Source organism: Onychostoma macrolepis, chromosome 25 (genome assembly GCF_012432095.1).
Source record: "Onychostoma macrolepis isolate SWU-2019 chromosome 25, ASM1243209v1, whole genome shotgun sequence".
In the NCBI taxonomy this organism is placed as follows: Eukaryota; Metazoa; Chordata; class Actinopteri; order Cypriniformes; family Cyprinidae; genus Onychostoma; species Onychostoma macrolepis.
In genome coordinates this window covers 16,651,217-16,677,345 of record NC_081179.1, presented here as the reverse complement: position 1 = coordinate 16,677,345, position 26,129 = coordinate 16,651,217, and the positions used below count along the sequence as shown (strand labels likewise).

The 26,129-nt window shown below is 39.8% G+C and overlaps 1 protein-coding gene across 2 annotated transcripts in view; it reads left to right on the top strand.

Moving 5' to 3' along the window:
* roraa (RAR-related orphan receptor A, paralog a) overlaps positions 1-26,129 on the top strand; it is a 310,863-nt gene that overhangs the window by 204,831 nt on the left and 79,903 nt on the right. For both annotated transcript variants that reach the window (XM_058767479.1, XM_058767478.1), the window contains exon 2: positions 19,593-19,622. In XM_058767479.1, the coding sequence (XP_058623462.1) occupies positions 19,593-19,622 (30 nt within the window). The remainder of the gene's footprint in view (positions 1-19,592; positions 19,623-26,129) is intronic.

Sequence of the window (26,129 nt, the reverse complement as noted above, 5' to 3'; positions counted from 1 at the left end):
CATGAAAGACGTGTTTAAAAATTTAAAAGCCCGATCTGTTCCAGTGCTATGGAGCGGCAGAGGGAAGCAGATTTTCACATCGTCGTAATTCCCCAGTCGCTTGCTTTGTAAATTAATTAAGATGTTTATGACAGCTGCTTGCACCTAATGGAATGCTTATAGACTTTTGTCATTAATAATTACTGGACTGCAAGGCTACTTCCTTTATGTGTTGTGGGGGATGTATGGACTCTTCTATGGCTACTGTATGTCCTGCGGTTAACCTCTTGTTTTGTTGGAAGTTGGGGGTCACTACACACTTGAGAGATTTGTGTTGAATTCCTGATAATTGCATTTTTTACGTATTTTATGCATACATATAACTGTAATAGGTAGTGTAGAATCTAAAGGCACCTGTAAACACCTCTTGTAGCACTAGAACAAAAACATTAAAAAAATGTTAACTGCAAGAAATAATTTTCAATCCAGTAATTTTAGTCTTTTCCAGTAAATATCAAAACATACTTAAAAAAAAGATACATTTACACAAGCAAAATGTAAGATTTTTTCACGTCCAACAATATAACAAGATTTATGCCTATAAAATAAAATAAAACTGCTTTTTTCATTTGTCATCTTGCTGCTATTCTACAAAAAAAAAAAAAAAGAGCATTTCAGTCTCTGTTTTTCAGTGAATTGTAGCACAGTTCTGCAATGCATATTTCATGTTCAAGGTACTGATATGATACATACCTGCTCAACTACGAACAGACAACCCGAAAAAGTTGACATCAGCTGAGAAAACCACCTTGGTGAGCTAAAATACATGATAAAATGCTAAAGAAATTTGGGAGCCACTGTGCTGGGGAAAGGGAAACTAGATTAGCCATATTGTGTTTGCTGGGAGCTCTGTGCCACACAAAGACACTGTTTTATCCAGTTCAGTCTCTTGCATAACACATACTGTAGTTATGAATTTGAATTCGATTTTGTTCTCTTGTAATGACTCATTTGACTTGATTTGAATCTGAACATGAATTTTATATTTTATTTTATTTTTGTGGCATTTGATCTGTCTGTTAGCTTTGAAGTCATCTATATTTGCGTTTGGTAACTATTACGTTTTAGAATAACTGCAGTACATTTTATTCTATTAGACATTGTCATCTACTTTTGACAGAGTAGAGTGTACTTTCTAAACAATAGTACAATGCTTTTGGCTAGCACTGAAGCACATCTGATGCAACCTCAATTATGGAGTGCTAATGTTCATGCTATCATGTTTGCAAGCCAATCCTTTCCAAGGGAATGTGCCATTGCAGAACTGTCCGGACCTACAGTTGCCACAAAGTGGTAACTTGGCAAGAAACTACCAAGTATCTATTAGCCCTGCCAGACTTTTTTCAGTAAACAAGTGCCTCTTTCTGTTAGCATACACAGTTAGCTTTGTATCAGGCAAATGCGTTAGCGTTTTGTTTTTGTTTATTGAAAGAAAATGTGAGTGATTTTTGAGTCCCTGCCTAAATACCAGTCATATAACTAGTTTTGCAGTGATGCCAAGACTTATTTCCTGCAGTGGAAATGGATTTGTCTTCTCATCAAAAGAGAAAGCAATATTTATACAGCCAGTGCTTTCAGACAGAAAGCCCCAGAGGCTCATGTTACTTCAGAGTCAATGGAACAAATTAATAAATAAATGGCCCCATTTCACTGATTATGAGACTTGTTATATTTTAGTGCCCTTGTGTTTCCTCAACCTCATTGTTCTCTCAGAGGAGTAGGAGGTGGTATGTATGTTCATAGGTGATAATGTAGTTCCTGAACATATATAGATTCCTCTATATTAGAAAATTTATTTTCTAAGTTATATAGAATGATTTCTGAGCGATCATGCAACACTGAAGACTGAGAGTTCTCAGAGACTGAGAAAATTCAGCTTTGCATCGCAGGAATAAATTACGTTTTAAAATATATTCAAATGTAATATATAATATGGCACTTAGATAACTACATAATGCACTTGTTTTATGTGGAAACATTTGAACTAGGTTGTTTTTAAAAGTAAATTATTTTTAGGGAATTTCTAGTAGGTTTTTACCCAGAATTTATCTTAAAATAGGGATAGTTCATTCAAAAAAGAAAATTCTGTCATTAATCACTCAGCCTCATTTCGTTCCAAACCCGTAAGACCTTCGTTCATCTTCAGAACACAAATAAAGATATTCATGATGAAATCCTGGAGCTTTCTGACCCTGCATAGACAGCAATGTAACTACCACTTTCAAGTCCCAAAAAGGTAGTAAGGACGTCGTTAAAATAGTCCATGTTATGTTCTTTGGATTAAGTGTTTTCGGTTTCTTAAAGGGGACTCTAATTTTGAAAATTACCTGACTAAGCAAGGGAGCAGCCATTTTTGGTTCAGTTTGCTCAACTCTCTCAGACTGTAAGCTCCATGTGACTGCTGCTTCAGTTTTCTTTAATGTTCATGCCTTCGAAAGCATTGTCAGTAAGTAATTTTTGTAAAATGTGTAAATTGAGGATATTTTCTTTATTTTCTATGCTATATTGGTAATAATTAAGTGTTTTATACACCAATTGCTTAACTGGTAACTCTGCTCTGTTAGCCTGTATATTGTGTATATATTTTACATTCTGTTTACTAAAAGTACTTTATTTGTGTATTGTTTTTGATAGTTTCACTCTCCTTTGAAGCATATTGGAGTAAACATCAGGAGTTTTTCGAAAACTACACCCTGACTCCAGTCTTTATTTGAAGGGAGTTTGGCTTGCTGCTAAATTGTGTTCATACATATGGAAACACACAAGGAGAGCAGTATAGTGAAATGACATAAACTCAGCTGGCTGAATATCTTAGCAGAAGCATACAGCAGCAAGTAGCGAGCATCATGGCTGAAAAGTATCCAAAAGAGATCACACCAGAGAAGATACAAAATAAAGGTAACAAAACATCTGACGCATCCTCTAAAAGTTCCATAAGGACTTCAAGGTCTTCAAGATCTTCAGTTGGTGTTGCTGCAGCACGTGCTAGAGCTAAAGCAGAGGCTGCACGAGCACGTGTCACTTTTGCAGAGAGAGAAATTGCAATTAAGGTGGACACAGCCAGGCTACAAGCTAACTTGGAAGCCCTGCATCTGGAAAAAGAGGCTGCAGCTGCAAGTGCAGAAGCAGAAATATTAGAAGCAGCAGCAGAGTGTGAGGATGAGGAGCCATATGAAAGGAAAAGTCACTCTTCATCAGCCCAAAGCACAGAAAAACGTGTTTGCGATTATGTCAGGGACCAAGCTACATATCTCAATGAGCAGGCCAACTTAGCCACAGATCCGCCTCATGATTGCAAATCTGAACCAGATCAAGTAACGGATCAGAACCAGTTTACCCCTCAAACTGAACCAAATATAGTGCATGTGAATGATAGCCAGTATGTCGTACTTGATGCATGTTCTTCATCTTCATCTCTAAGAGTGCCAAAACTGCAAAAGGTAAAACTCCCAAGGAACACGAAAGAGGAGTCAATAGAAAAACCAGTCAGCAATAAATGGCAGCAAAAGTGCAGTGGTGCATTAAGATATTTGCCACAACACTCAGAAACTTCAGACATGATGGACCTAGTGAAATTTCTTGCACGTCGTGAGCTGGTGAGTAGTGGTTTAACACGCTTTTGATGATCGCCCTGAAAGTTACAGAGCCTGGAGGTCCTCTTTTATCAACACTATCAAAGACTTGGGTCTTACAGCCAGTGAGGAGCTAGACTTGTTGTCAAAGTGGCTTGGTAAAGAATCTTCAGAATACGTGAGACGTCTCAGAGCAGTTCATATAGGAAACCCAGACACAGCCTTGAAAATGGTCTGGAACAGACTTGATGAATGTTACAGCTCACCTGAAGTAATCGAAAGTGCACTGTTTAAGAAGTTAGACAGTTTTCCCAGGATTTCAGGTAAAGACAACCTCAAACTAAGAGAGCTCGGAGATCTTTTAATGGAGCTGCTCTCAGCCAAAGAAGACGGCTATCTACCAGGATTAGCTTACTTGGACACCGCCGAGGCATCAGACCCATTGTTGAAAAACTGCCATATTCCTTACAAGAGAAGTGGATTTCTCAAGGCTCAAAGTTTAAGGAAGAATTTGGTGTCACTTACCCTCCTTTCTCGTTCTTTACTCAGTTCATTTGCAATCATGCTAAAACACGAACGATCCAAGCTTTGCCTTTTCCAGTAGTTACCGCCCACAGTATGAAGGACTCACTGTGAAACGTACTAACTTCAAGACACCAGTGTCGGTACACAAGACTGACATCTCTCATAGTACATCTCAAGATAAAATGCCTTCTAGAGACGATCCAGCTAAATTCTGTCCAATCCACAACAAACCCCACCCTTTAAGGAAATGTCGAGGCTTCAGATTGAAAACAATCGACGATCGAAAAGCATATCTAAAAGAACAAGGGATCTGCTTCAGGTGTTGCTCATCATCATCACACTTCGCACGTGATTGCAAAGTCATTCTAAAGTGTGATGAATGCAACAGCGACAGTCACAACTCAGCTCTGCATCCTGGTCCACCCTCATGGACACCAAAAACCCAAAGTCATTCATTACAGCATGGCGGGGAGGGTGCAGGAGAAATTCCGACAACACAAGAAGTGAGCTCCCTTTGCACTGAAGTTTGTCACGGCCTTTCCACAAAATCTTGCTCCAAAATCTGTCTTGTCAATGTGTTTCCTGAAGGTCATCCTGAGAATGCGGTAAAGATGTATGCTATGCTCGACGATCAGAGCAACAGATCTCTGGCCAGATCAAGATTTTTTGACATATTCAACATCAATAGCATAGCATCTCTTTACAGCCTAAAGACATGTGCAGGGTTGATTGAGTGTTCAGGAAGAAAAGCAAATGGCTATCGGATTGAAGCAGCAAACGGTGGAATTAGTCTTGCTCTTCCAACACTTATTGAATGTGATGAAATACCCAACAACCGCGATGAAATTCCGACACCAAGCCGCTCTCCATCAACCTCACCTCAAGCATATTGCATCTGAAATCCCAGCTCTGGATCCTGAAGCCCACATCCTCCTGCTGCTTGGACGAGACATGCTCAGAGTTCACAAAGTGAGGAAACAAATTAATGGCCCAAACAACACACCTTTTGGTCAAAAACTGGACCTAGGATGGGTTTTGGTTGGGGAAGTATGCTTAGGAGACGTGCACAAGCCCAGTGTTTCCAGTTTCAAGACAAACATCTTAGAAAATGGAAGACCCTCACTGTTTATTCCTTGTACAAGTCACGTACACATTAAAGAAAAGATCACCAGCAACTTAACAGCTCTGCATACAGCTCATGACTTTGAAACCCACTGGAACACGAACAAAGATAATCTTGGCCAGACTCTATTTATAAGATCAGAGAATGACAATAAGTCTGCACTCTCCAACGAGGATGAAGTCTTTCTAAAGATTATGGAGAAAGAAGCTTTCCAGGATAATTCCAACAGTTGGGTGGCACCTCTCCCCTTTAGGTCTTCACGACCAGTTCTTTCAAACAACAGAGAACAAGCTTTAAGCCGCCTCTCTTCCTTGCGACGTACACTAGAGAGGAAGCCAGATATGAAAGAACAGTTTGCAACCTTCATGCAAAAACTATTCGACAGTGACCATGCAGAACTTGCAGCTCCACTACCAAAGGGAAAAGAATGCTGGTACTTACCACTATTCGGAGTCTATCATCCCAAAAAACCTGATCAGATCAGGGTAGTATTTGACTCCAGCGCAGCATGAAGGTATCTCTCTCAATAATGTACTCCTCACCGGACCAGACCTTAATAACAGCCTCATTGGTGTCTTGATGCGCTTCAGGAAAGAGTGTGTAGCAGTGATGGCAGACATACAACAAATGTTTCACTGTTTTGTTGTGAGAGAAGATCATAGAGACTACCTACGCTTCCTATGGTATCGTGATAATGACCTTAACAAGGACATTGTTGAATACAGGATGAAAGTCCACGTGTTTGGCAACAGCCCTTCCCCGGCAGTAGCAATTTACTGCCTAAGACGAGCAGCAGAGAAGGGTGCTCCGCAACACGGTCCAGACACCAGACACTTTGTGGAACGTGGATTCTATGTGGATGATGCATTAATTTCCTTGCCAACTGAAGAGGAAGCGATAGACCTACTGAAGAGGACACAAGCATCCCTCTCTGAATCAAACTGCGACTGACACATTTACGTTTAAAGTATCAGTCAACGACAAACCATTCACACGCCGTGGTGTCCTGTCCATAATCAACAGTCTCTTCGATCCTCTTGGTTTTGTGGCTCCTGTCACTATACAGGGGAGGTTTTTACTCCGAGAGCTAACCATTGAAGGAATAGACTGGGATGAACCACTGTCACAAGAGAAACGCGGTGAGTGGGAAACATGGAGACATTCGTTGAAAGACTTGCAAAACCTTCACATTCCTCGTCCTTACACACCCAACTCTCATTCAGAAGCAAGTCACAAAGAAATCTGTGTTTTCTCTGATGCATCGACAAAAGCCATCGGAGCTGTAGCCTATCTCAGGGCAGTAGGTGGAGATGGACAGATCAGCATTGGCTTCATCTTAGGAAAAGCAAAATTGACGCCAAAAACCAGCCTACCATACCCGATTAGAACTTTGTGCAGCAGTCTTAGCAGTGGAGGTAGCAGAACTCATTGTTCAAGAGATTGACTTCAAACCGGATGCTATTACCTTCTACTGTGATAGCAAAATTGTACTCGGTTACATCTATAACGAAACTAAACGCTTTCTACGCCTATGTCCATAACAGAGTACAGAGAATCAGACAATTTTCAGAACCAAAGCAGTGGCGATACATACCCACAGAGCACAACCCTGCTGACATTGCTTCCAGGTCCATCCATGCATCTCAACTCGTGAAATCTAACTGGTTTACAGGTCCGGCATTCCTGCATAAGCCACATGAAGATGACGTCATTATGACAGACAACTTTGCGCTTGTGGACCCATATTCAGATACAGAAATCAGGCCAATTGTGACAGCTTGTATCACAGGAATGAAGGATAAACAACTCACCTCGGACAGATTTCAGAGATTCTCCTCTTGGAAATCATTACAAAGAGCCATTGCATCGCTCATCCATGTAGCTTGCTCTTTTAGATCCTCCAATGAATCCAACACATGCAGCGGTTGGCACCTTTGTTCACAAGCACACACTGTAAGTGAGCTGTTAAAAGCTAAGAATGTGATAATCCGCTCTGTGCAAAAGGAGTCGTTCAGCAAGGACATAGAAACACTCTCTAAGGGAGGAAACATAAGCAGCAAAGTTCCACTCTCAAAACTGAATCCTTTCTTAGATGAAGATGGCCTACTCCGAGTCGGAGGCAGATTAAAACTTGCAGATGTAAGCTACCCTGAAAAAAACCCAGTCATCTTACCTGGCAAGCATCACGTTTCTGCGTTACTCATAAGGCACTACCATGAACGTGTGGAGCACCAAGGCCGCATATTCACAGAGGGGGCCATTCGTGCTGCTGGATTATGGCTTATTGGAGGCAAGAGATGCATAAGCAGTATTCTTCATGCATGTGTAACCTGCCGTAAACTTCGTGGTAAACTAGAAATGCAGAAAATGTCAGACTTGCCACCAGAACGACTTAGTGTGTCACCACCCTTTACTTACACTGGCTTAGATGTCTTTGGCCCTTGGACTGTGGTAGCTCGCCGCACAAGAGGAGGTCAAGCTCTCAGTAAACGCTGGGCAGTGCTTTTTACCTGCATGAGCACCCGTGCGGTTCACATTGAAGTCATTATGTCTATGGACTCTTCAAGTTGTATCAATGCACTTCGCAGGTTTTTCGCGATCCGTGGCCCTGCAAAACAACTGCAATCTGACTGTGGAACCAACTTCATTGGTGCTTCCAACGAGCTTGAATTCCACAAAGTAGTTCAAGAAACAAAGGTGCAAAGATACATCAATAACGAAGGATGCACATGGGCTTTCAACCCACCACACTCCTCCCATATGGGAGGTGCATGGGAGAGAATGATTGGTCTGGCTCAGAATTCTTGACTCAATGCTGATGCGGAAGGACACTCTAACCTCTCTGATGAAGTGCTTAGTACACTTATGGCGGAAGTGACAGCAATTATCAACAGTAGACCTCTAGTACCTGTTTCTATGGATGCAGAATCACCCCTGGTACTTACCCCAGCGATGCTCTTAACACAAAAAGCAGGTTCTCCACCTCCGACAGGAAACTTCTCCGAAAAGGACATCTACAAACGCCAATGGCGGCAAGTACAGAGCCTAGCCAACCAATTCTGGTGTCGCTGGAAACAGGAATATCTGCAAACCCTGCAAGTTCGTCACAAATGGCAGGAGCCATACCCAAACATCCAGGAAGGTGACATAGTACTACTAAAGGACAATCAAGTAGCCCGAAATGAATGGCCCATGGCACTTGTCACAAGTGTTTTCCCTGGTCAAGATGGAAAGGTTCGGAAGGTTGAACTTAAGGTGACTAAAGAAGGGTCCAGCAAAACTTTCCTGAGGCCTATATCTGAAGTCATTCTCCTGCTTGGAAAATAAGAAAACAGTTTAAACAGTTGGTTATAGATGACATCTTTATAGATGTCAGGCGGGGAGTGTTATGTTCTTTGGATTAAGTGTTTTCGGTTTCTTAAAGGGGACTCTAATTTTGAAAATTACCTGACTAAGCAAGGGAGCAGCCATTTTTGGTTCAGTTTGCTCAACTCTCTCAGACTGTAAGCTCCATGTGACTGCTGCTTCAGTTTTCTTTAATGTTCATGCCTTCGAAAGCATTGTCAGTAAGTAATTTTTGTAAAATGTGTAAATTGAGGATATTTTCTTTATTTTCTATGCTATATTGGTAATAATTAAGTGTTTTATACACCAATTGCTTAACTGGTAACTCTGCTCTGTTAGCCTGTATATTGTGTATATATTTTACATTCTGTTTACTAAAAGTACTTTATTTGTGTATTGTTTTTGATAGTTTCACTCTCCTTTGAAGCATATTGGAGTAAACATCAGGAGTTTTTCGAAAACTACACCCTGACTCCAGTCTTTATTTGAAGGGAGTTTGGCTTGCTGCTAAATTGTGTTCATACATATGGAAACACACAAGGAGAGCAGTATAGTCCATGTGACATCAGTGACTCAACCATAATGCTATGAAGCTACAATAATACTTTTTGTGTGTAAAGAAAACAAAAATAACGACTTTATTCAACAATTTCTTCTCTTCGGTGTCAGTCGACACGCATTCACAAGAGTACCACAACGTATGTGTGTGGTGCTGCCGACACAGGAGCCGGCGTTCTGACGTAGAACCCATAATTTGTGTTCGGAAGATGAACAAAGGTCTTACGGATTTGGAATGACATGAAGGTGAGTAATTAATGATAGAATTTTCGTTTGTGGATGAACTGTCCCTTTAATTAATATCCAGTAATAACCAGCAGGTCTGCGCAGCTGCCCGCTTTCTCCACCACTTTTTAAAACACAACTTAGCTACCACAAACTACACTGTAGCATTGACAATTTTTAGCAAGGAGATAAAAGTTTGTTTTGGTTGTAGGCCGTCCACCTCATTGGCCCCCCACGTCACATATGTCCAAATAAGTGCAGGATATTGAAGCATTAAGCTTGAACCCCGTTGGCTGGAAAGTGACTTCTCTGATCGACTCGCTTCTGTAACAAGAGCCCCTTTGATCTTCACAGCACACTGGGAAGAGTGCTGGCCGAGCTCTCAGTTTTTAATTATGAAAACATGAAAGATAGATGCGGAACTAAGTGCCAGGCACGACCGCGTACAGTAGCCGAAAGAGAGAATTCCTCCTGCAAACATCTTGAGAGATCCTCTGATATTTCCTCCCCTCTGCTGGACCAGAGGATATGCAGTAATACTGTGACATTAATTAGAGGATTGACAGACATGTAATTCAGCTAATAGGGAGCTTTATTACCTGAGAGGTTTGCTGAGGCAATTAGCTTTATTGGCCGGTGCAGGATATGGACCAAGCGGACTCTCTGGTCTTCCTCCCGGTTTCACCATTACAGTTTCCTCAATTCAATGAGCTGAGAACAGCATGCTGTATAGGCTGATGTCCCTGCGGATTGTGGGGAGTGTGTTTCCTATGCCACTTTACTCAAACACACATACGCCAGACTAGACGTAGTGTCTGACTGGGATTATAAAGGATGTTTAATTCATCTGCACTCAAGCCACTAGCTTAAAAGTCTGTCTGCTTCACCATTGTAAAGGTGTCTGAGAGATGGGGGGTGGGAAAAGAAAAACATTCAAGTGAAATGCTCAGGGAGGGTGAGCGCGGTAGACGCTGCCTTTAGATGTGGTCAGGTTTGGAAAGTACGACGACCCACACTCCTCAAGACGACGTTAGCTGCCTCAGAGTTCACAAACTCAGTGGCTGGGTGAGATGAAAGAGATGATATGCAAGTGCTTCAGTTGCAATCCACACTGCCACGTTCAGAAGTTGATACATTTGCTGTGCTTTTTTGGTTTTTGCACTGACATTTTGAGATGAATCAACAACACGCGCACAGACCCGGGAAAGTCTGGGATGGAATTTCTCGTCATGTTCATTATGAGTCATAAAGTCCGCACTTTTCAGATGTCTCAAGAACCAATTGCTGCTTTGCCAGTGTGTGGATGCAATTGAACATCATGTGACATCTTGTTGTGATTTCTCTGCAAGGACAGTTTGTTACGACAAACATAATTTACACTGCATCAGTGGGAGCTACTGCTGATTTGTAAATCTATCCATATATAAATTATTACTGTTCATGACGGTAGGCTGCAAGAAAAATCCTTGATTATCAAGATGATTCATTAGTGGTGTTTGCAAAGTCAAACATTGCTATTACTACTTCTCATACTTAACAGTAAATACTAAAATGTGGTACATAACTCTTATGACATGAACGATAACTCAAATTATGTGGCTTTTTGACGAGAAGTGTTCCATTTACTTTACAAAGAAATAAAAAAAAGTAGACTTGCATTGAAGAAGGGACCTGAGTAATACCAACTCTACTTATATCACTAGCTGTGTTTCCATTACCATTCAAATTGCGCAAATTAAAAATGCGTCCAGTGGAAACATGTTAATTTTTCAAAAACTCCCATATATCACAAAAAAGTTTTTACACTCGCATGAGGTTGTTTTTCAGGCAGTTCGAAAAAGGAATATTTCGCGTACGTAGAAGTCACATGATCATTCTTGAACTACTGTATAACCTCCAAGAAACACTTAATACATGGCCAAAATGACGTTTTAGTTGCATACATCGGTTAATTGAAACCACCCAGAAATCTCCAATAACCATCTACCTTTGCTTAGTAACCTCCCAAAACACTTTAGCAGCCACTTAATGAACTTCATTGAATTTCTACACTTTTTTTTTTCTTTTGGAAAATGTATAGGCTACAAATATTTTCATAGGTTGGCTATACATTCATACTACCATAATGTTTGTTATCTTACAACATAACTGAGGAGAATTTTCATATTTTATAAGAAAAGACAAGACTGGCTTTGTTCCAACTGTATGACAAAAGTTACATCTTGATCGCTCAGCCTCCCATACGGTGAGCTATGTCTAGCATGGTAGACACATGGGAATCTGAAATAGCTCTTGGCTGTAAGATATGTTCAATATGCCTCCATATATTTATGGTGTTTTGTTAAATTAGCTTCATAGAGTGGCAGAGAGTGTGAAGCTGGTTAGAAAGACATAAAACTCAAATTCCTTAGCTGAACCACAGACCACAACACTGATTTTCTCACACGCACACACACTGAAAGATTACTACTTCTCTCATGTCCGCAATTGGTTAATGCAGCCGCAATCCCCGCCCCGAGGAGACGACTTTGGTTTGCTAAATAAATAGATAAATTCATTTAATTATTTTGTAGCTCCCTGTCCTGGCCTTGACTCAAGGGCAAATTTAGCTTCTCTCCGTAAAGTAAACATATCTTAGCACTATGCAAACGCTACATGGAATGTAATTCTTAGCATGGGAAATATTAGGGAAGGAAAAATATCCAAACATGTCAGTGTAGACTCGGCATAATTTGTTTTTATGAACATGGCTAAACCGACGGCTTTAGTAGGACGTTCTGTGTCACCGAGGTCCAGTCAAGTATGTTACAGGGTGGTCTTGTTGAATGCTGGGAGCTGTGTTTATGATGGAGGTTCAGATTTCATGGGGAGCTCAGCTGGGGATCACAAATGGATTACTAAGGAATGGGAATGCTGGAGTGTGGGAGAGGACGGGGCCCTCGGCCCCTCGAGTCATGTCCGCTAGCTGAACATCTGAAGGAACTTCATCTGTTCATGCAGAAAGGGTGAGGATTGACAGATTATAGAAGTATTTGCTTTCAGATATGACTTCCAATTTAACATGTTTATACAACAGCTACAAATAACTGAAGTCAGTCCCTTTTAACATAGCTGTTGTACTATTACAAAAGATTGAAAAGTTGGTTGAGTCCTGAAAATTTTAGGTAGTCAGTTTGGTTATAGAATACAGATGTCACTCTAGATTATAACCAGACTGTGTGAACGTTTCAAACAGGACTAACAACTGTATTTTGATATTGTGTGAACGTAGCCATGCAGAGATGACCGAGGGGACCTTGTCTGCAATGGAGTGTAGCTTTAGTGGACCACAAGCTAGTGTAGAATCAGCATTCTGAGGAATAACTATGCATTATCCGCATTTCCTTCCGATCAGCTGGTTACTGTATTCTCACGTGCGCTCCGCTAACGACTCCTGTGCCTGGGCCCGTAATGGTTCTGCTGTGTTGCGGGACCGATTTGGCGTAATCATCGTTTGTTTAAGCACTCGGCTGAATGAGCTTCTGTTGTGCTGCATCTTAGCAATAACAATGGCGCTTATCGTCCGGACTCCCTGCGGTACAATTAAAATTCCGTTGGAGTCTCCAATCTGCCTGCCAGCCATGCCTGCTGTTCATGTGCCCTTCCTGGGCCTACGTCAATCCCCGTTGCTGCTATGTATTATTCACAAGCTACCGGACGATTTTGGGGACTTACCTGGAGAGTCCTGGGCTTCAGAAAGCAGGAGGATGGAGCAAAGTTCTTGATGTCCAGCTTCATAAATCTTAAACTTACTCTTTAATGGTCTGTGACCTGTAGATCAATGGTTCTAGTAGTGACAGGTCTGATCTGATCAGAAGTGCAAGGAAAATCATTGCTGAGAACCACCGATTCCTTCCAGAAATGTTCCTCTACTTGTTTACCGTGGTCTTGTATTTTACATGATTTGTCTTCAAAACAAACTTCTGCTTGGTTTCTCATCATGTTCTCCTTTTCAACGTGACACTACGACAATGTAATTTCTACGTCCTCTAAAACTAATTTGGATGTAAATCTGCTATTTGTGGAGATGTCAGTTGGCGAATTGTTCAGTGGGAACCTGTGGAGCCAGCCACGGCGGCTTGATTTTAGTTAAAACCAATTAGAAATGACCAGAAATAACAGCGCCTGGAGATGAAGTCATTTTTCTCTTGAACCTCCCTGGAGAACGCAAGGCCTCTCTACGGAGTTCCTTAAGTGTTTTAGAATATTAGGAGGAGAGATGATGAAAATCGTCAAGCTTTTTTAATCATTGCATTTTGCATTTGAAAGTTTATGAAGTATAATAAGGCTAAGTGTGTCAGTGCAAAACGGGTAAGAGAATGTCGGAATGACTTTGACGGAACAAAACTTGGATGACATCTGTCCTCTGTTCTGATTAAATAACTCTACTTATAATTTGCAAGGTGATATGTCATTTAAAAATGCACTCTATGTGTACATGAAGGATATCATAATCTGCTAGATTTGTATTGATTATAACAGTTCTTGCAGAAGCATTCCTGGTTTTCATAATATGACATATGGGTGGAGATGAGATTAGTGTTGGTTTTTATAGACCAGTTGGTTATTCAAAGATCTTCAATTTCTAATTAATGTTAACCTCAGAGTCAGGTTCACTCTATAGAGCCCCAGCAAGTGGTAAAATTCTCAAAAACAAAATAATAGCAAAGCAAATAGCTAATCTCAATATATTAACTATTTGATTATCTAAGAAAGGTAATGCTTTCTATACAGTGCATGTATGTTTAGACAGGACTTTACTGTACATTTTTTTTTCTTTAGCTAGGCAGGAGAAATGTTCATAAGCATAATCTGTAATCTGCTAAAGAATGTGCACTGCATGTTATTTTCTGACCAGTTGCTAAACCAAAATGTTTTCTATAATTTAGATGACAGGAGGAATGATTCATACAAGGATATTGACGGAGGAAGGACGGGCATATTATTGTCTCTTAATGATGCTGTACCTCAAACAGAAGTGGACGGAAATCTGTGCAAACGTTTGTGGTTGACACAACTTCCTTGTAACATTTATCCATGCTAAGGCTAGTTTCTCTTGACTTGCAAATACAAAACTTGAGCTTGTATGATGTTGATAGACACTATTCCATCCAGAATCCATATTTGTAACCTGCGAAACTGTGGGACTGCTTATCAGTTTTATAGAATTTACCATTATTTGCTAAATTGTAAGCCTAAGTCAGAGCTATCCAAACCTGTTCCTAGAGGGCCACTGTTCTGCAGAGTTTAGCTCCAACCCTAATTAAACACACCTGAACCAGCTAATCAAGGTCTTTAGACCCACTGAAAACTTACAAGCAAGTTGGAGCTGTTTGGAGCGAAACTGTGCAGGACGTTGGACCTCCAGGAGCATGATTGGACACCTCTGGCCTAAGTAGATTGTAGAAACCATTAGCACCAATGGTCTCTCCAATCTACTTATGTCTATGATGCTTTTGGGAAATTCAGCACAAGTAGATTGTAGAAACCATTAGCACCAATGGTTTCTACAATCTACTTATGCTTACGATGCTTTTGGGAAATGCAGCCATCTTCAGTATGTGGAGTTTGTGGCCTGTTGGTTAGCACATGAACTCTGACATCTTGAACAGTAATAGAGGCTCGATTCTGACCCATGTCATTTTTATTGTCTTAAGATACACAGGATACACTTAAGATGCAGGGCACCTACATCAGGCACATTTATATTTCTTGGGATGGCTAAAACACGGGGGCGGTCTTTAGGATGGGAAGCGTGTTTTTTTTGCACTGTTTTTTCGCTTTCACTTTCGAAATCGATCACATTCAGCAAGGAGGGGAAGGGAGGGCAAGGCTTGTGAATGGGGGGGCAAGGGGGCAACCCCCACCCCCGGTGCTGGCCCTGATACCCAGCAACAACAAATGGCCCATACTTCGATTTTTTTATTGTTGAATTATATTGAGTCTAAGACTTTCATATCTTGCAATGGATACTAAAAATGTCATACTAAAAAAAATTACATTGAGTCCTGAAACATTTTGCGTAATTGTAGGATACCTACCTAAAACCAGGGGACCTTTCTTCCAATATATCACAATTGCGTTGGGGTCCACCAACCCTCAAGCAAGCCACCCATCTCCATCTTTGTCATTATCCCCCACTCAGCTGTTACTTTTCCAGAGGTGTCTATACCAGCCTTGTCCTTGTATGGCTGAGAGAGCCACTGTCCTCCCCCCTCACCGGTCTCCGTAGACTGAACAGTGAATGAGGATAAGTGTGAAGCAGCAGTCAATGAATCAAGCAGTCTGACCGGCAGCAGCCGGGGGGAAGAGAGAACGTTGAGCGGGCCCCCCCACGGGACTGGCCTCGCATTAGGAACTTCCTCGCCTGTGTGTTTCTGCCACAGGTTAAATGGATCGTTCCCATTAGCTCGGTGAGGGGACAGCTCCATTACGTGAAGGAGACTCTAACTTTGAATGTCACGGAGTGCCGAACCCCTGCACAGCGCGTCAAGCACCCTGCCGGAGAGGCCTCGCTGACAATAACCATCCATGATAATCATTTGCTGTCAGGCGCTAAGGAAGCTGAAATTATGATGCACAGCCTGCTCGACAGACCCAGGCAGGGCACTCTTCTGTGCCGCTGGTTGGATGGCGACAGAACCTTCTTGCTCACACATCTAGGGACCAGAAATTGAATTTGGACCCTGCGCACATCCTTTGTATTCTGATATGAAACCAGTTTCACTATATTTCTTATCATTTTAGATAAGGAATAAAGACCCTGCCTGGTTATGCAGGTCTAAGACCAGTTTTGTTATTTCTTAAACATGAGCGTGACACTGTTTCACAAGGAGAAGCTGAACCCAGATCAGCATGGCTCTGTCACCGGGTTTTTCCCCATCTGTGATACAGACGGCTTTACCTGGCAGGAATGCGGGCGACTCAGCCCTCTGTGGCAGATGTGCTAAAGGTTAACTTCAAACAGTCATCAGTGTGCTCGGCATATGGAATCTACAAGAGGAAGAAAGCAATGAATGATGGCTGTGGACATGCTTAGAATATTTTCCAGGAAATACCCAGCACACTCTTATTGGCACTATTTTTCTATGACAGTTTTTATGAATGGTAATATATTTTGATTCTGAAATAGTTAAAAAATGAGATGGGTTAAGTGTGGCTTTTTTAATGATTTATAATGAAGTGTATGCACCCAAAATATTGTCTAGATTATATCAGTTTTGTATGACTCACCTGTAGACATCCGGAAAGATGACCTTTAGCTTGGCTGATGCAAAAAGCAGAAATTATCATGAGTAAGTCTTTAGCCTTGAGTTGACTTTCATGTCCACAAATGATAACAAGCATATTTTTATGTCAGAGCCAATGTAACATCTAAAGGAATTATGTTTTGTGCATGTATTCTGAGGATGGTACAGTTTGTTTTGGCAAAGCTATCTATCTATCTGTCTGTCTGTCACAATCTCTCCATCTATTGGTCCACCAATCCATTATCCATTGTATCGGTTTGTCTTTCTTACAGTTATATATCTATCTATCTATCTGTTTGTCTTGCTGTCTTTATCTAAATCTAAATGAACAAAGGAAGCATTTCCTTACTGTCCTCCAGTAGTGTGATCAGTTGCTGAATTTCACAGCACTTTGTAATCGCAATCATGATGTCGTCCTTTGAAGAAGGCCGGACAAGCTTTTTCCATCTGTCAAGGATGGATTCACCTCCAAACTGACCCATCACCCCATCTTCCAGTGGAGTAGACATAACCTGGCAGGCTTCACTGGTGTCAGGGCCTAGACCCAGACCCCCTCCAGCTCCAAACTCTGTTCACCCATTGGTTCCCTGGCCCCTTCCCCTTGCACCCTCCAATCAGAGCCCTCCCAATGACACCTAGAGGAGGAAGTGGGCTCTCTCCCCACCCCTCCCCTCTCTCTCCTAGCAACAGGCCATTTTTCTGACCGAGTCTAGCGTCCTCTTTTTGACAGTAATGATTTCCGAGCAAGTACATTTTTTTGTGTTAAGATTGGTTTTCATATCTGTAAGTGACATTGACAGAATAGCTGTTGTGGTTTGGGAAGGATCAGAGACAGATAGCTGATAGTGCTACGGAATAAGGATGGGGATTGCATGGAGAGAGAGAGGGAGAGATAGAGAGGGAGGACAAAGCAAGGATGAGTGATGGTGACAAAAGTTGGATCAAAGACTGACGGCGTCCTCACAGTCTTCTCAGCTGAGTTCATGAGGTATCTGATAACCGCAAAGCACAACCTGTTTTGTTTCATGCTAGATGTGTGACTGGTCATTTTCCACTTGGCGATAAAATATATGTTGTTTTCAACAGTGTTTTTTGTGGTTACCCCTCAGGTATGCCTAAGCCTTGACGTCACCTAAGCTGACTATTTGTTTTTAAGGAGTTAAATGGCTGTTTAGACTTTGCTTTAGGCTACTGTTGTAGGTAATGCAAGTATTCTGATATCTTCCAAACCTTTATGACTTCCTCTCTTCAGTGGAGTATAAAATGAAGATATTTTGGAAAAGTGTTGCCTTTGGGATATACCGAGACGTTCTTAATTTTTTTAATTTTACAGGAAATACATAGTCTAGTATTAGCCATTTTAACTATTGAGACCTGTCTTCCACTCTTAAAAGATGTAATGTTATGAATTATTTCTAAACTAAACCAAAATACATATTTTCCTGCAGTGAATAAACAGGCCACTAGATCATGGCAGATATCGATGACTCCTCGCTTTTCTAGCCAGACTTTTAACCATGACTGTTACTAGATTTCTAAAAATCGAGGGCTCGCCAAGAAAAAAACTGGCCCAAATCACATGGATTGGATAAATGGCTTATTCCCTTGGACCCACCATGTTATAATTTCACACAGTTAGACCAGAAATGTTCCCTTAAAGGGATAGTTCACTCAAAAATATTGTCAGAATTTACTCAGCCTCATGTTGTTCCAAATCTGTGTTACTTTCCTCAGTGGAACACGAAAGAGAATTTTGAATAAGTACTAATCATTCTTTTCCATGCAGTCACAATAAGTGGATTTGGAACAACATGAGGATGAGTAAATGATGATAGAAGTTTCAATTTTGTGTGAATTATTATTTATTTTGCGTTACACTAGCTCCTAGAATGAGACCCTTGTGTTAAGCCCATTGTCACTATTAGCCACAGATTGACGTCATATTTAGGCAATTGCCGTTTACCCCGATGCTGAGTGCTTTGTGATTTGATTGCAGGTGTAAGTTACAGGAGGATTATTGCTTGTTTGTTTTTTAGTGCAATGTTGTTGTTGGACATTGCGCTCCCAGCAATAGCATTGTTGATCTGTGAAGCTTGTCCACAGTGCCTCAAGTTTCGCTACTGGGCCCTTTTTGTGTTTTTTGCTGCCGTGTCCTCAGGTGTGTCTGTGTGCACGTGTGCCTGCTCATTTGCTTTACTGTCTTTGACTTGTATTCCCCCTTCCCTCGAAAAAACATCTGAAGCATCGTTATCGCTGGCCAGACCTCTTTTTATTTTCTGTGGAATTACTGAATCATGTCAGCTCGACGTCCCTTGAGTTTCAAATGCAAGCTGTAGAAAAATTAGCCATTGCTTCCGCATGACAAGTGGGATCTATTAGTCTGCTCTGGCCCATAGAGCATGAGCACGCTCAGTCCACATGGGACCCTCTGTTTCAGTAATGCACACACACACACAGACATACGCACATCCATCCGTGCCTCTATGGCATTAGTCATGCTTTATAAGGTCAGACATAAAGATGCACCCAGTGCTTCTGGGCTACACTAACAGACATGAACATATTCACAGATCTGTTTAGCATTCTGTATGTGATTTCCTGTTAATTTCCATTGCGTGGAGGTCAACTGTGACAGCAAGGCAACTGCCCTGGTCCGTGTGACGGCAACATACTGACCTGCCTGACCTTGCTTAGGCACAGCCTGTGGCAGCGCTAGGAAGCATTAACACAGTCAAAGCTAGCTTTTGGCTTTCAGTCAATGTCACGGCTTACAGCATCTCCGTTCCAATATGCTGTCAGCTTTTTCTGTATTTTACTTCGCTTTCAGCTGTACACAACTGTAGTTTTACATATTATTTATTTTAAATAATGGGACAAAATGTATTTAATATGTTTTACTATCTCTCTTTCTTTCAGGTATTTCAGTAACAAAGAAGACACACACTTGTAAGTAATTTTTTATTTTATTTTATTAAATTGTTTATTCTAATTAAATTATTTTGATATGAAGTATAATTTTAATATGAATGGTGATTTTCATTTGATTAATATATTTATTGCACTTTAAGACAATTTCATATAGCCTATATATCTATATATATATATATATATATATATATATATATATATATGAAACCAGAAATATTTGTCAAATTATGTCTTGAAAAGTGCAATAAATATATTAATCTGTCTGTAGATTGATTGATTGATTGATTGATTTGACTTTATTTAATTTTACTTTATTTTATTTATTTTTATATATTTTATATATTTTAATTATTAAGAAAACTGTTCCTCAGATTAATTTTCACTGCTGAAAAATGCTGGTCTGCTATTGTTCATTTAAGAAATCTGAATTCTTCATAGGAGTCACATGATTTTTTTATTTTTTTAAAGAAGGTGCTATATCTACTTTGCGTGCTCTTTGAAAATAAGGATGCAGTTTGTGCGTGACCTTCGTGTGCGAGGTTAAAGACGTTCCTTTTGATAAGTCTCTGAGAGAGATAGGTATCAGCTCTGGAGGGAAGACTGTAGAATCTCTTACAGGTTGCATACGTGACCTTTCAAGACTCTGTGCATCCTACAGATTAGGTATATCAGTGATTTGATCTTAGTTTCAAGTTTTGTTGAGGTTGCAGATCAGTTCAATTTCACACCTGAGCTTCTAAAGAGTTTTTTAAGCTGCCTTTTTGAATACATCTTTTTCAGTGTTACTTTAAATTATAGCTTGTAGCTTGACTAGTTCTGAAGTAGTTAAGTTAAGCTAACAATATCTCATTTTGTCATGCTAATGTCTAACCGCTACATGTTCAAATACTGTAGCTTCTTGTTAGAAAAGCTACACTATTTTGAAAACATTTGAGCTGCTGCTGCTATACAGTAGAGATGTTAGTGTCTTTAGCATTGCTAGCTATTTAGCATCAGCCAGTTCCTGAGAGGCTGTATTTGTTTTGCATTCTCGTCAGCTATAAATCTAGATAATGAAAGATCATCTTGTCATTTTATTTGAAAATACTGCCATCCTTTCGTCTGTCTACATTCACTTGACTTGTTGAAAGGCTTTAGAAATACCCGGTTGTAGCTGTCTTCTCCATTCAACCAGCGTAAAGGTGGATCAGTGGTCTTTCATCCTTTTCTTCCAGGGCCCTACTGCTATCTTAATTACGCCACTGATCACTTCTCCTTAACAGAAGGAAGTGAAATCAAAGAACGTTTCAAGTGAGAAGGTTCAAAGCCACGGACCGGACTTCACTATTTAATCTCAGTGAAAGAAATGCTAATGACGTGTGTCAGAGAAAGCGAGAGAGGCTGTCGGAAAGAAAGAATAAGAGAATGAAGTGTGAAGACGACATGTTAGGGCTGGTGGCACAGGTCAAAGGGCGCTGTTTGACAGAGAAATGGTTCAAAAGATACATAATGGGCAGAGAAAGGGCTTTGCCAGTAACAAAAGAAATTTGCATTTTTATCGCTTGTAATGTGCTAATGAATTGGCTGGTTTTTAGTAATGAAATCAAAGTCAACCCTAATTACTTTAATTAGTAGTAAGGAACCACCCAGCATACCCTAGAAACCACCTATCATTGCTCTAAGCACTGGAACATGCTAGCTAAATTAGTCCATTTTAGTTTGTATCTCAACTTCTCATTGAATTTACTGTTGCATTTGGAAATGTGCCACATTAGAGAAATAAAATGTTCATGTTGACTTGAATGAAGAGATCAGCTGAGATTGGCTAAAGGATGTGCAGTGTGTTGGGTGGGGGGTTGTGAAAATGTGCGTTTTACAATCGACTAGGCCGCATGGGCATTTATAATGCATTCATGGAAGCAACTGAACTGGAAAATGCTCATACACATGCTCATATGCACATGCAAACACACACACACACACACCCAAGGCTATAACCCCCAAACATTATATTTAAACATATTTCCCTCAATCTGGGGTTGCCAGGTCTGTGAGACAAATACAGCTCAATGACCAATCAAAAATGGCCAATAAACTTCAAAACTGAAAATATGCCATTTTTAGAATCTCTATTGTGTATTTCCTTTGATTTGGAGGGTTAAGGTTGGAATGCGCTATACAATTTTTGTCCAGATTTTTGCCTCAGTTTGCAGTCTGGAAGAGTCATTGCTAGTTGCCAAATATCAGAGCCAGTCTGCAGGTTTTGGGTTGAGATATTTCACAGAAAATTGCTTGTATGATGGGCACAGACTCAGACTAGCTTCATTCTATGATTCCATCCAGTCAGAGGATATCAAACATGTTTGATATTTTGAGCTTATTTTATAACACATTGAAATTACTTGAAAGTCTGGTAGTGTGTGATCCCTAGTTCGATTAGTGTACAATGCCCAGTTTTTCTCTGTAATCATTTACAATTTCTAAATGATCAAATGTCTAGGAAAATTAGAAAAAATTTTAATTTTGTGTAGTGTATTCCAGCCTTTATTTTGTAATGAAAGCAGCGGCATTAAAATTACTTGTCCATATCAACAACTGGCCTGGCTCATATTTTTTGTTTATATATTTTTTTTTTTTCAAAGATTTTTTAGTTTCCACATTTTTTTAAATTTGCGATCAGGATTAAACTCCCCAAGATGCATTTTGTAAGTCTTTTTAGTATTTGCATTTTTTATGTATTTATGTGGTGATTTTCTTTCTCATTTTTTCGCCAATTTCTTTCTTTCTTTCTTTCTTTCTTTCTTTCTTTCTTTCTTTCTTTCATCCCAATGTATTGGTTAGTTACTCAGTTATCTTACTTCTCCACTAAATTCACAGTGTTGAGCTGACTGTTTTCAGTAAAGTATACCATTCTTATTACACTGTAAAAAAAAAAAGAAAAAAAGTTGAGCCAACTTAAAACTTTAAGGCAACCAGCTTCAGCAGATTTTTGAGTTTTCTCAACTTGTCGTTTTAAGTTTATACAACAAAAATTTGAGAATCTCCCACAAAAATAAGTTGTGCAAACTCAAAAATTTGCTGAAGCTGGTTGCCTTAAAATTTTAAGTTGGCTGAACTTTTTTTTTCTTTTTTTTTTTCTTTTTTACAGTGTACCTGTTTTGACTTGGTTGGTCAAAAACTCATATTATACAAATCCAACTTGAGCATCAAACCACAAAACAAGAAAAGCAGAAGTAGTCGAATTCCCGCTGGCTTGGCAACCCATTCCTACTCCGACAATCTTAACTATACACACTCGTCGCGAACTCTCACCTAACCACACAAACATCACACAGACTCATCAGCCTCATCTCTCCACTCTTGCCTGAATGATCAAAACCGTGGAAGCGGCCCACCGGTCTGCTCATCAATATAAATTACAGGGCAGCTGTTGGCTAGCAGGCACTTTCCCGCTCCCTCTCGGCCTTCCCTGGCTTCACGTTCAGCCCTTAATAAGCCCGAGTACTTTCTGGAAGAGAACAGATACTTCAGTTCTCCTCTTTACGACCCACGGGCCACCTCTCTGACCAACTCAACGTCATATGGAAGTGCCACAGACATGAAGCCAATGTAGGAACGAACATTCAGGTTGAATTTCACTTCAGACAAGCCTATAGAACAAGTGGTAGTGGCAGACCAATGTGTTGTATATTTATTTATTTACTTTTACAGAGCAGGTTAATTGGAAAATTCTGTCATCATTTACTCAGCCTCTACTTGTTCCAAACCTGTATGATATTCTTTATTCTGTTGAACTCAAAAGAAGATATTTTGAAGAATGTTGGTAACCAAACTGTTGACAGTGGCCATTGATTTCCATAGTATGAAGAAAAAAATAAATACTATGAAAGTCAATGGCTATGGTCACCTATTTGGTTACCAACATTCTTCAAAATGTGACAGATTTTCCATGTTTGGGTGAACTATCCATTTAAGACGAATGAGTTTATTTTTTATTGATTTATTTGTTTTTTTCACAATTTTGCTCAAATTCAAAATCTTTCAAAACTACAAACATTGAAAACATAATTGTTGCTTTTTATTTTTGAATGAAGCTTTGTGAAAAATCAGCATTTGTACTTCAATTTTTTTTTTTTTTTACTTTTGTCAGAGCTGTGCAACCCCAATTACCCCCCGCCCATTACTTCCTATCAATAAAAGGGCAAAAATTTTGTATAAAAAGTTATGCTTTTAAACCAGAATAAACTGCAGAATAAGTGACAAGTGCAAATTTCACTTTTTAAATTGTCTTTTTTTTATATTTTTATTTTTTAATCAAACTATCTTTTAGCTGTTGTTTGTATGGTTAGAACAGATGCTCCCAAGTCATTTGAGAATGTGGCATAAACATTGACTGTGAAACTCTCCCCACAGGCTCTGTTTTACAGCTCAGTTTCATGTATGGTTTTGCTTTACGTTTGAACTTGACAGTTATATGGCCGGCCTTTTTATATAGTGCTACTGCAAGGACATGTGGTTCACTTTGGCAACAGACTCTTTTCCTTAGATAAACAGTGCTGTTTAATAGCTCTTTGAGAGGAAAAACACAACACTGGACAGGAATGAAGTACTTGGATGTCTCCAGTTAAGAACAGGGTGTTCTAAGGAATTTAAATAAATGACAGAAATAAAATATTGTCCTATAAAAGGTCCATAGGACTTTTTAGTACAAAAGTATTTTTTTAAGGAAAGTTCTTTTGTTCAAGCTTGTCAGACTGAAAAAAAAAGAACTTGATTAGCTAGAAGCAAGTATCAGTGTTTTTTTCCTGTGCAAAACTTGTTGTCTAAATGTGACAAATGTGGTTTTCGCATGTTACTATGCGGGTGTTCATGGGAGATTTTAGGGCATAAGTAAAAGGTTTATGATATTCTGGTCCTTTCAATCTACAGTAACAGGTTACCTCCCCTCAACAACCACATAATTTGAAGTGTGATTCATGTCTATAGCAGCGGTATTACTAAACTTCTGGGTATTGTTACCTGCCACTGACTTGCCACCGCTAATTCTTCCCACACCCATATAATTATGTCTGTGTCGAATTAAAATCACTGGTAGAGTGTGACTATGTTCTGAATTCAAACTACAATAGAGTCTAGTCTCTGCTCTAGTGAGATGAGTTGGTGTTGTTGAAACCTGTCTAGGAGGCCGACATGTTGATAAGATTCACTAGATGATTACAGGCAGTAGACTAGGCTTATAATCTTTTATTTGTGTATGTATGTTTGCATCTACGTATATGTGTGTGTGTCTTCTAGCTCTCATATCACAATGCCGATCCTTGGCCAGAGAAAGCGTCTGTCTCGCCAAGTCGCTGCACCTCACAAGAAAAAAAAAAAGCAGATGAGCAGAATGATTAGTGCTGAGGATTTATTTTTTAATGCATGTAGTACTAATTTAATCACTGATTAAAAGGTGATTACAGCAGTTAAGTACTGTTAAACAACATGTGTAATTGCAAAAACAATGACTGATTTTAAACAGGTTTCCCCATCACTGTCTACATTGGTTGAACAAACAAATAGCCTGCACTAAACTGAGCTGGTCGGGATATTCACACAAACAATGTTTTGAAAACACCACAGAGACACGGGTTGCATCCAAAATAGTGTAATGAGTATGTACTAAATTGAATTTTAACCTACTTAGCGACCGTTAAAAAAAGTAAATTCTATATAGTATGAATATTGGTAGTATGAATGAAATTGGTATGTACTACATCCTGCATGTTATTTTCACATGACCTACCAGTAGCTGGGTTTTCATCACCCTGTTTTAATGCGCATTTTGAAGTATTGCATGAAAAATATTTTAATAAAAATCCCCGCAAAAAAGTTTTTACGCTAGCTTGAGGTGGTTTTTGACTTGTGCGAAAAAGGGTTAATGCGAATAATGGGAGATGGAAATGCATTTTGCGAATAAATTCCTCCAAGTGCATCAAAAAAGTCATGTGACTTTGTGCTATGAGACGGAATAACTTGACTAGCAGCAGACTGATCTCGTTCACAGCATCTGAAATGTTGTTTTGGTCGTTCTGAAATGCCTGAGCAAAGTCTGTCATCAAAGTATTTCTGTATAATTGTCTTACATGCTCCCAAACAGCAGCATTCACCTCCGAAAGCAATGACAGCATTTATTGTGTTTCGTCTGCTCGCTCTGAGGCTCAAGTAATTTTTCATATATGAAAACTCAGTAGCTTATCCTAGTTTTCTATAGGCTCTTTGTTCTCTTTGACTTGTTGGATGGAAACGGTGCTTGTTCGCAAATGTTTTATGCAATATTCCAATTTTGCGCAAAAGTTCAATTCGCAACTTTGGATGGAAACCCGGCTAGTGTCAGTTGCGTTGCTTCACTGCCATTCGTAAATCCTCCCCATGGCCTCATGGGATAGTAAAGTGTCCCATTGAATGCACACTTCATTGCTTTGTCGGAAGTAGTACAGGTATTTTTCGCGTATTGTTTTTTGAATACTATAAATTAGGACATACTACATTTTTGCCGTACTGTTT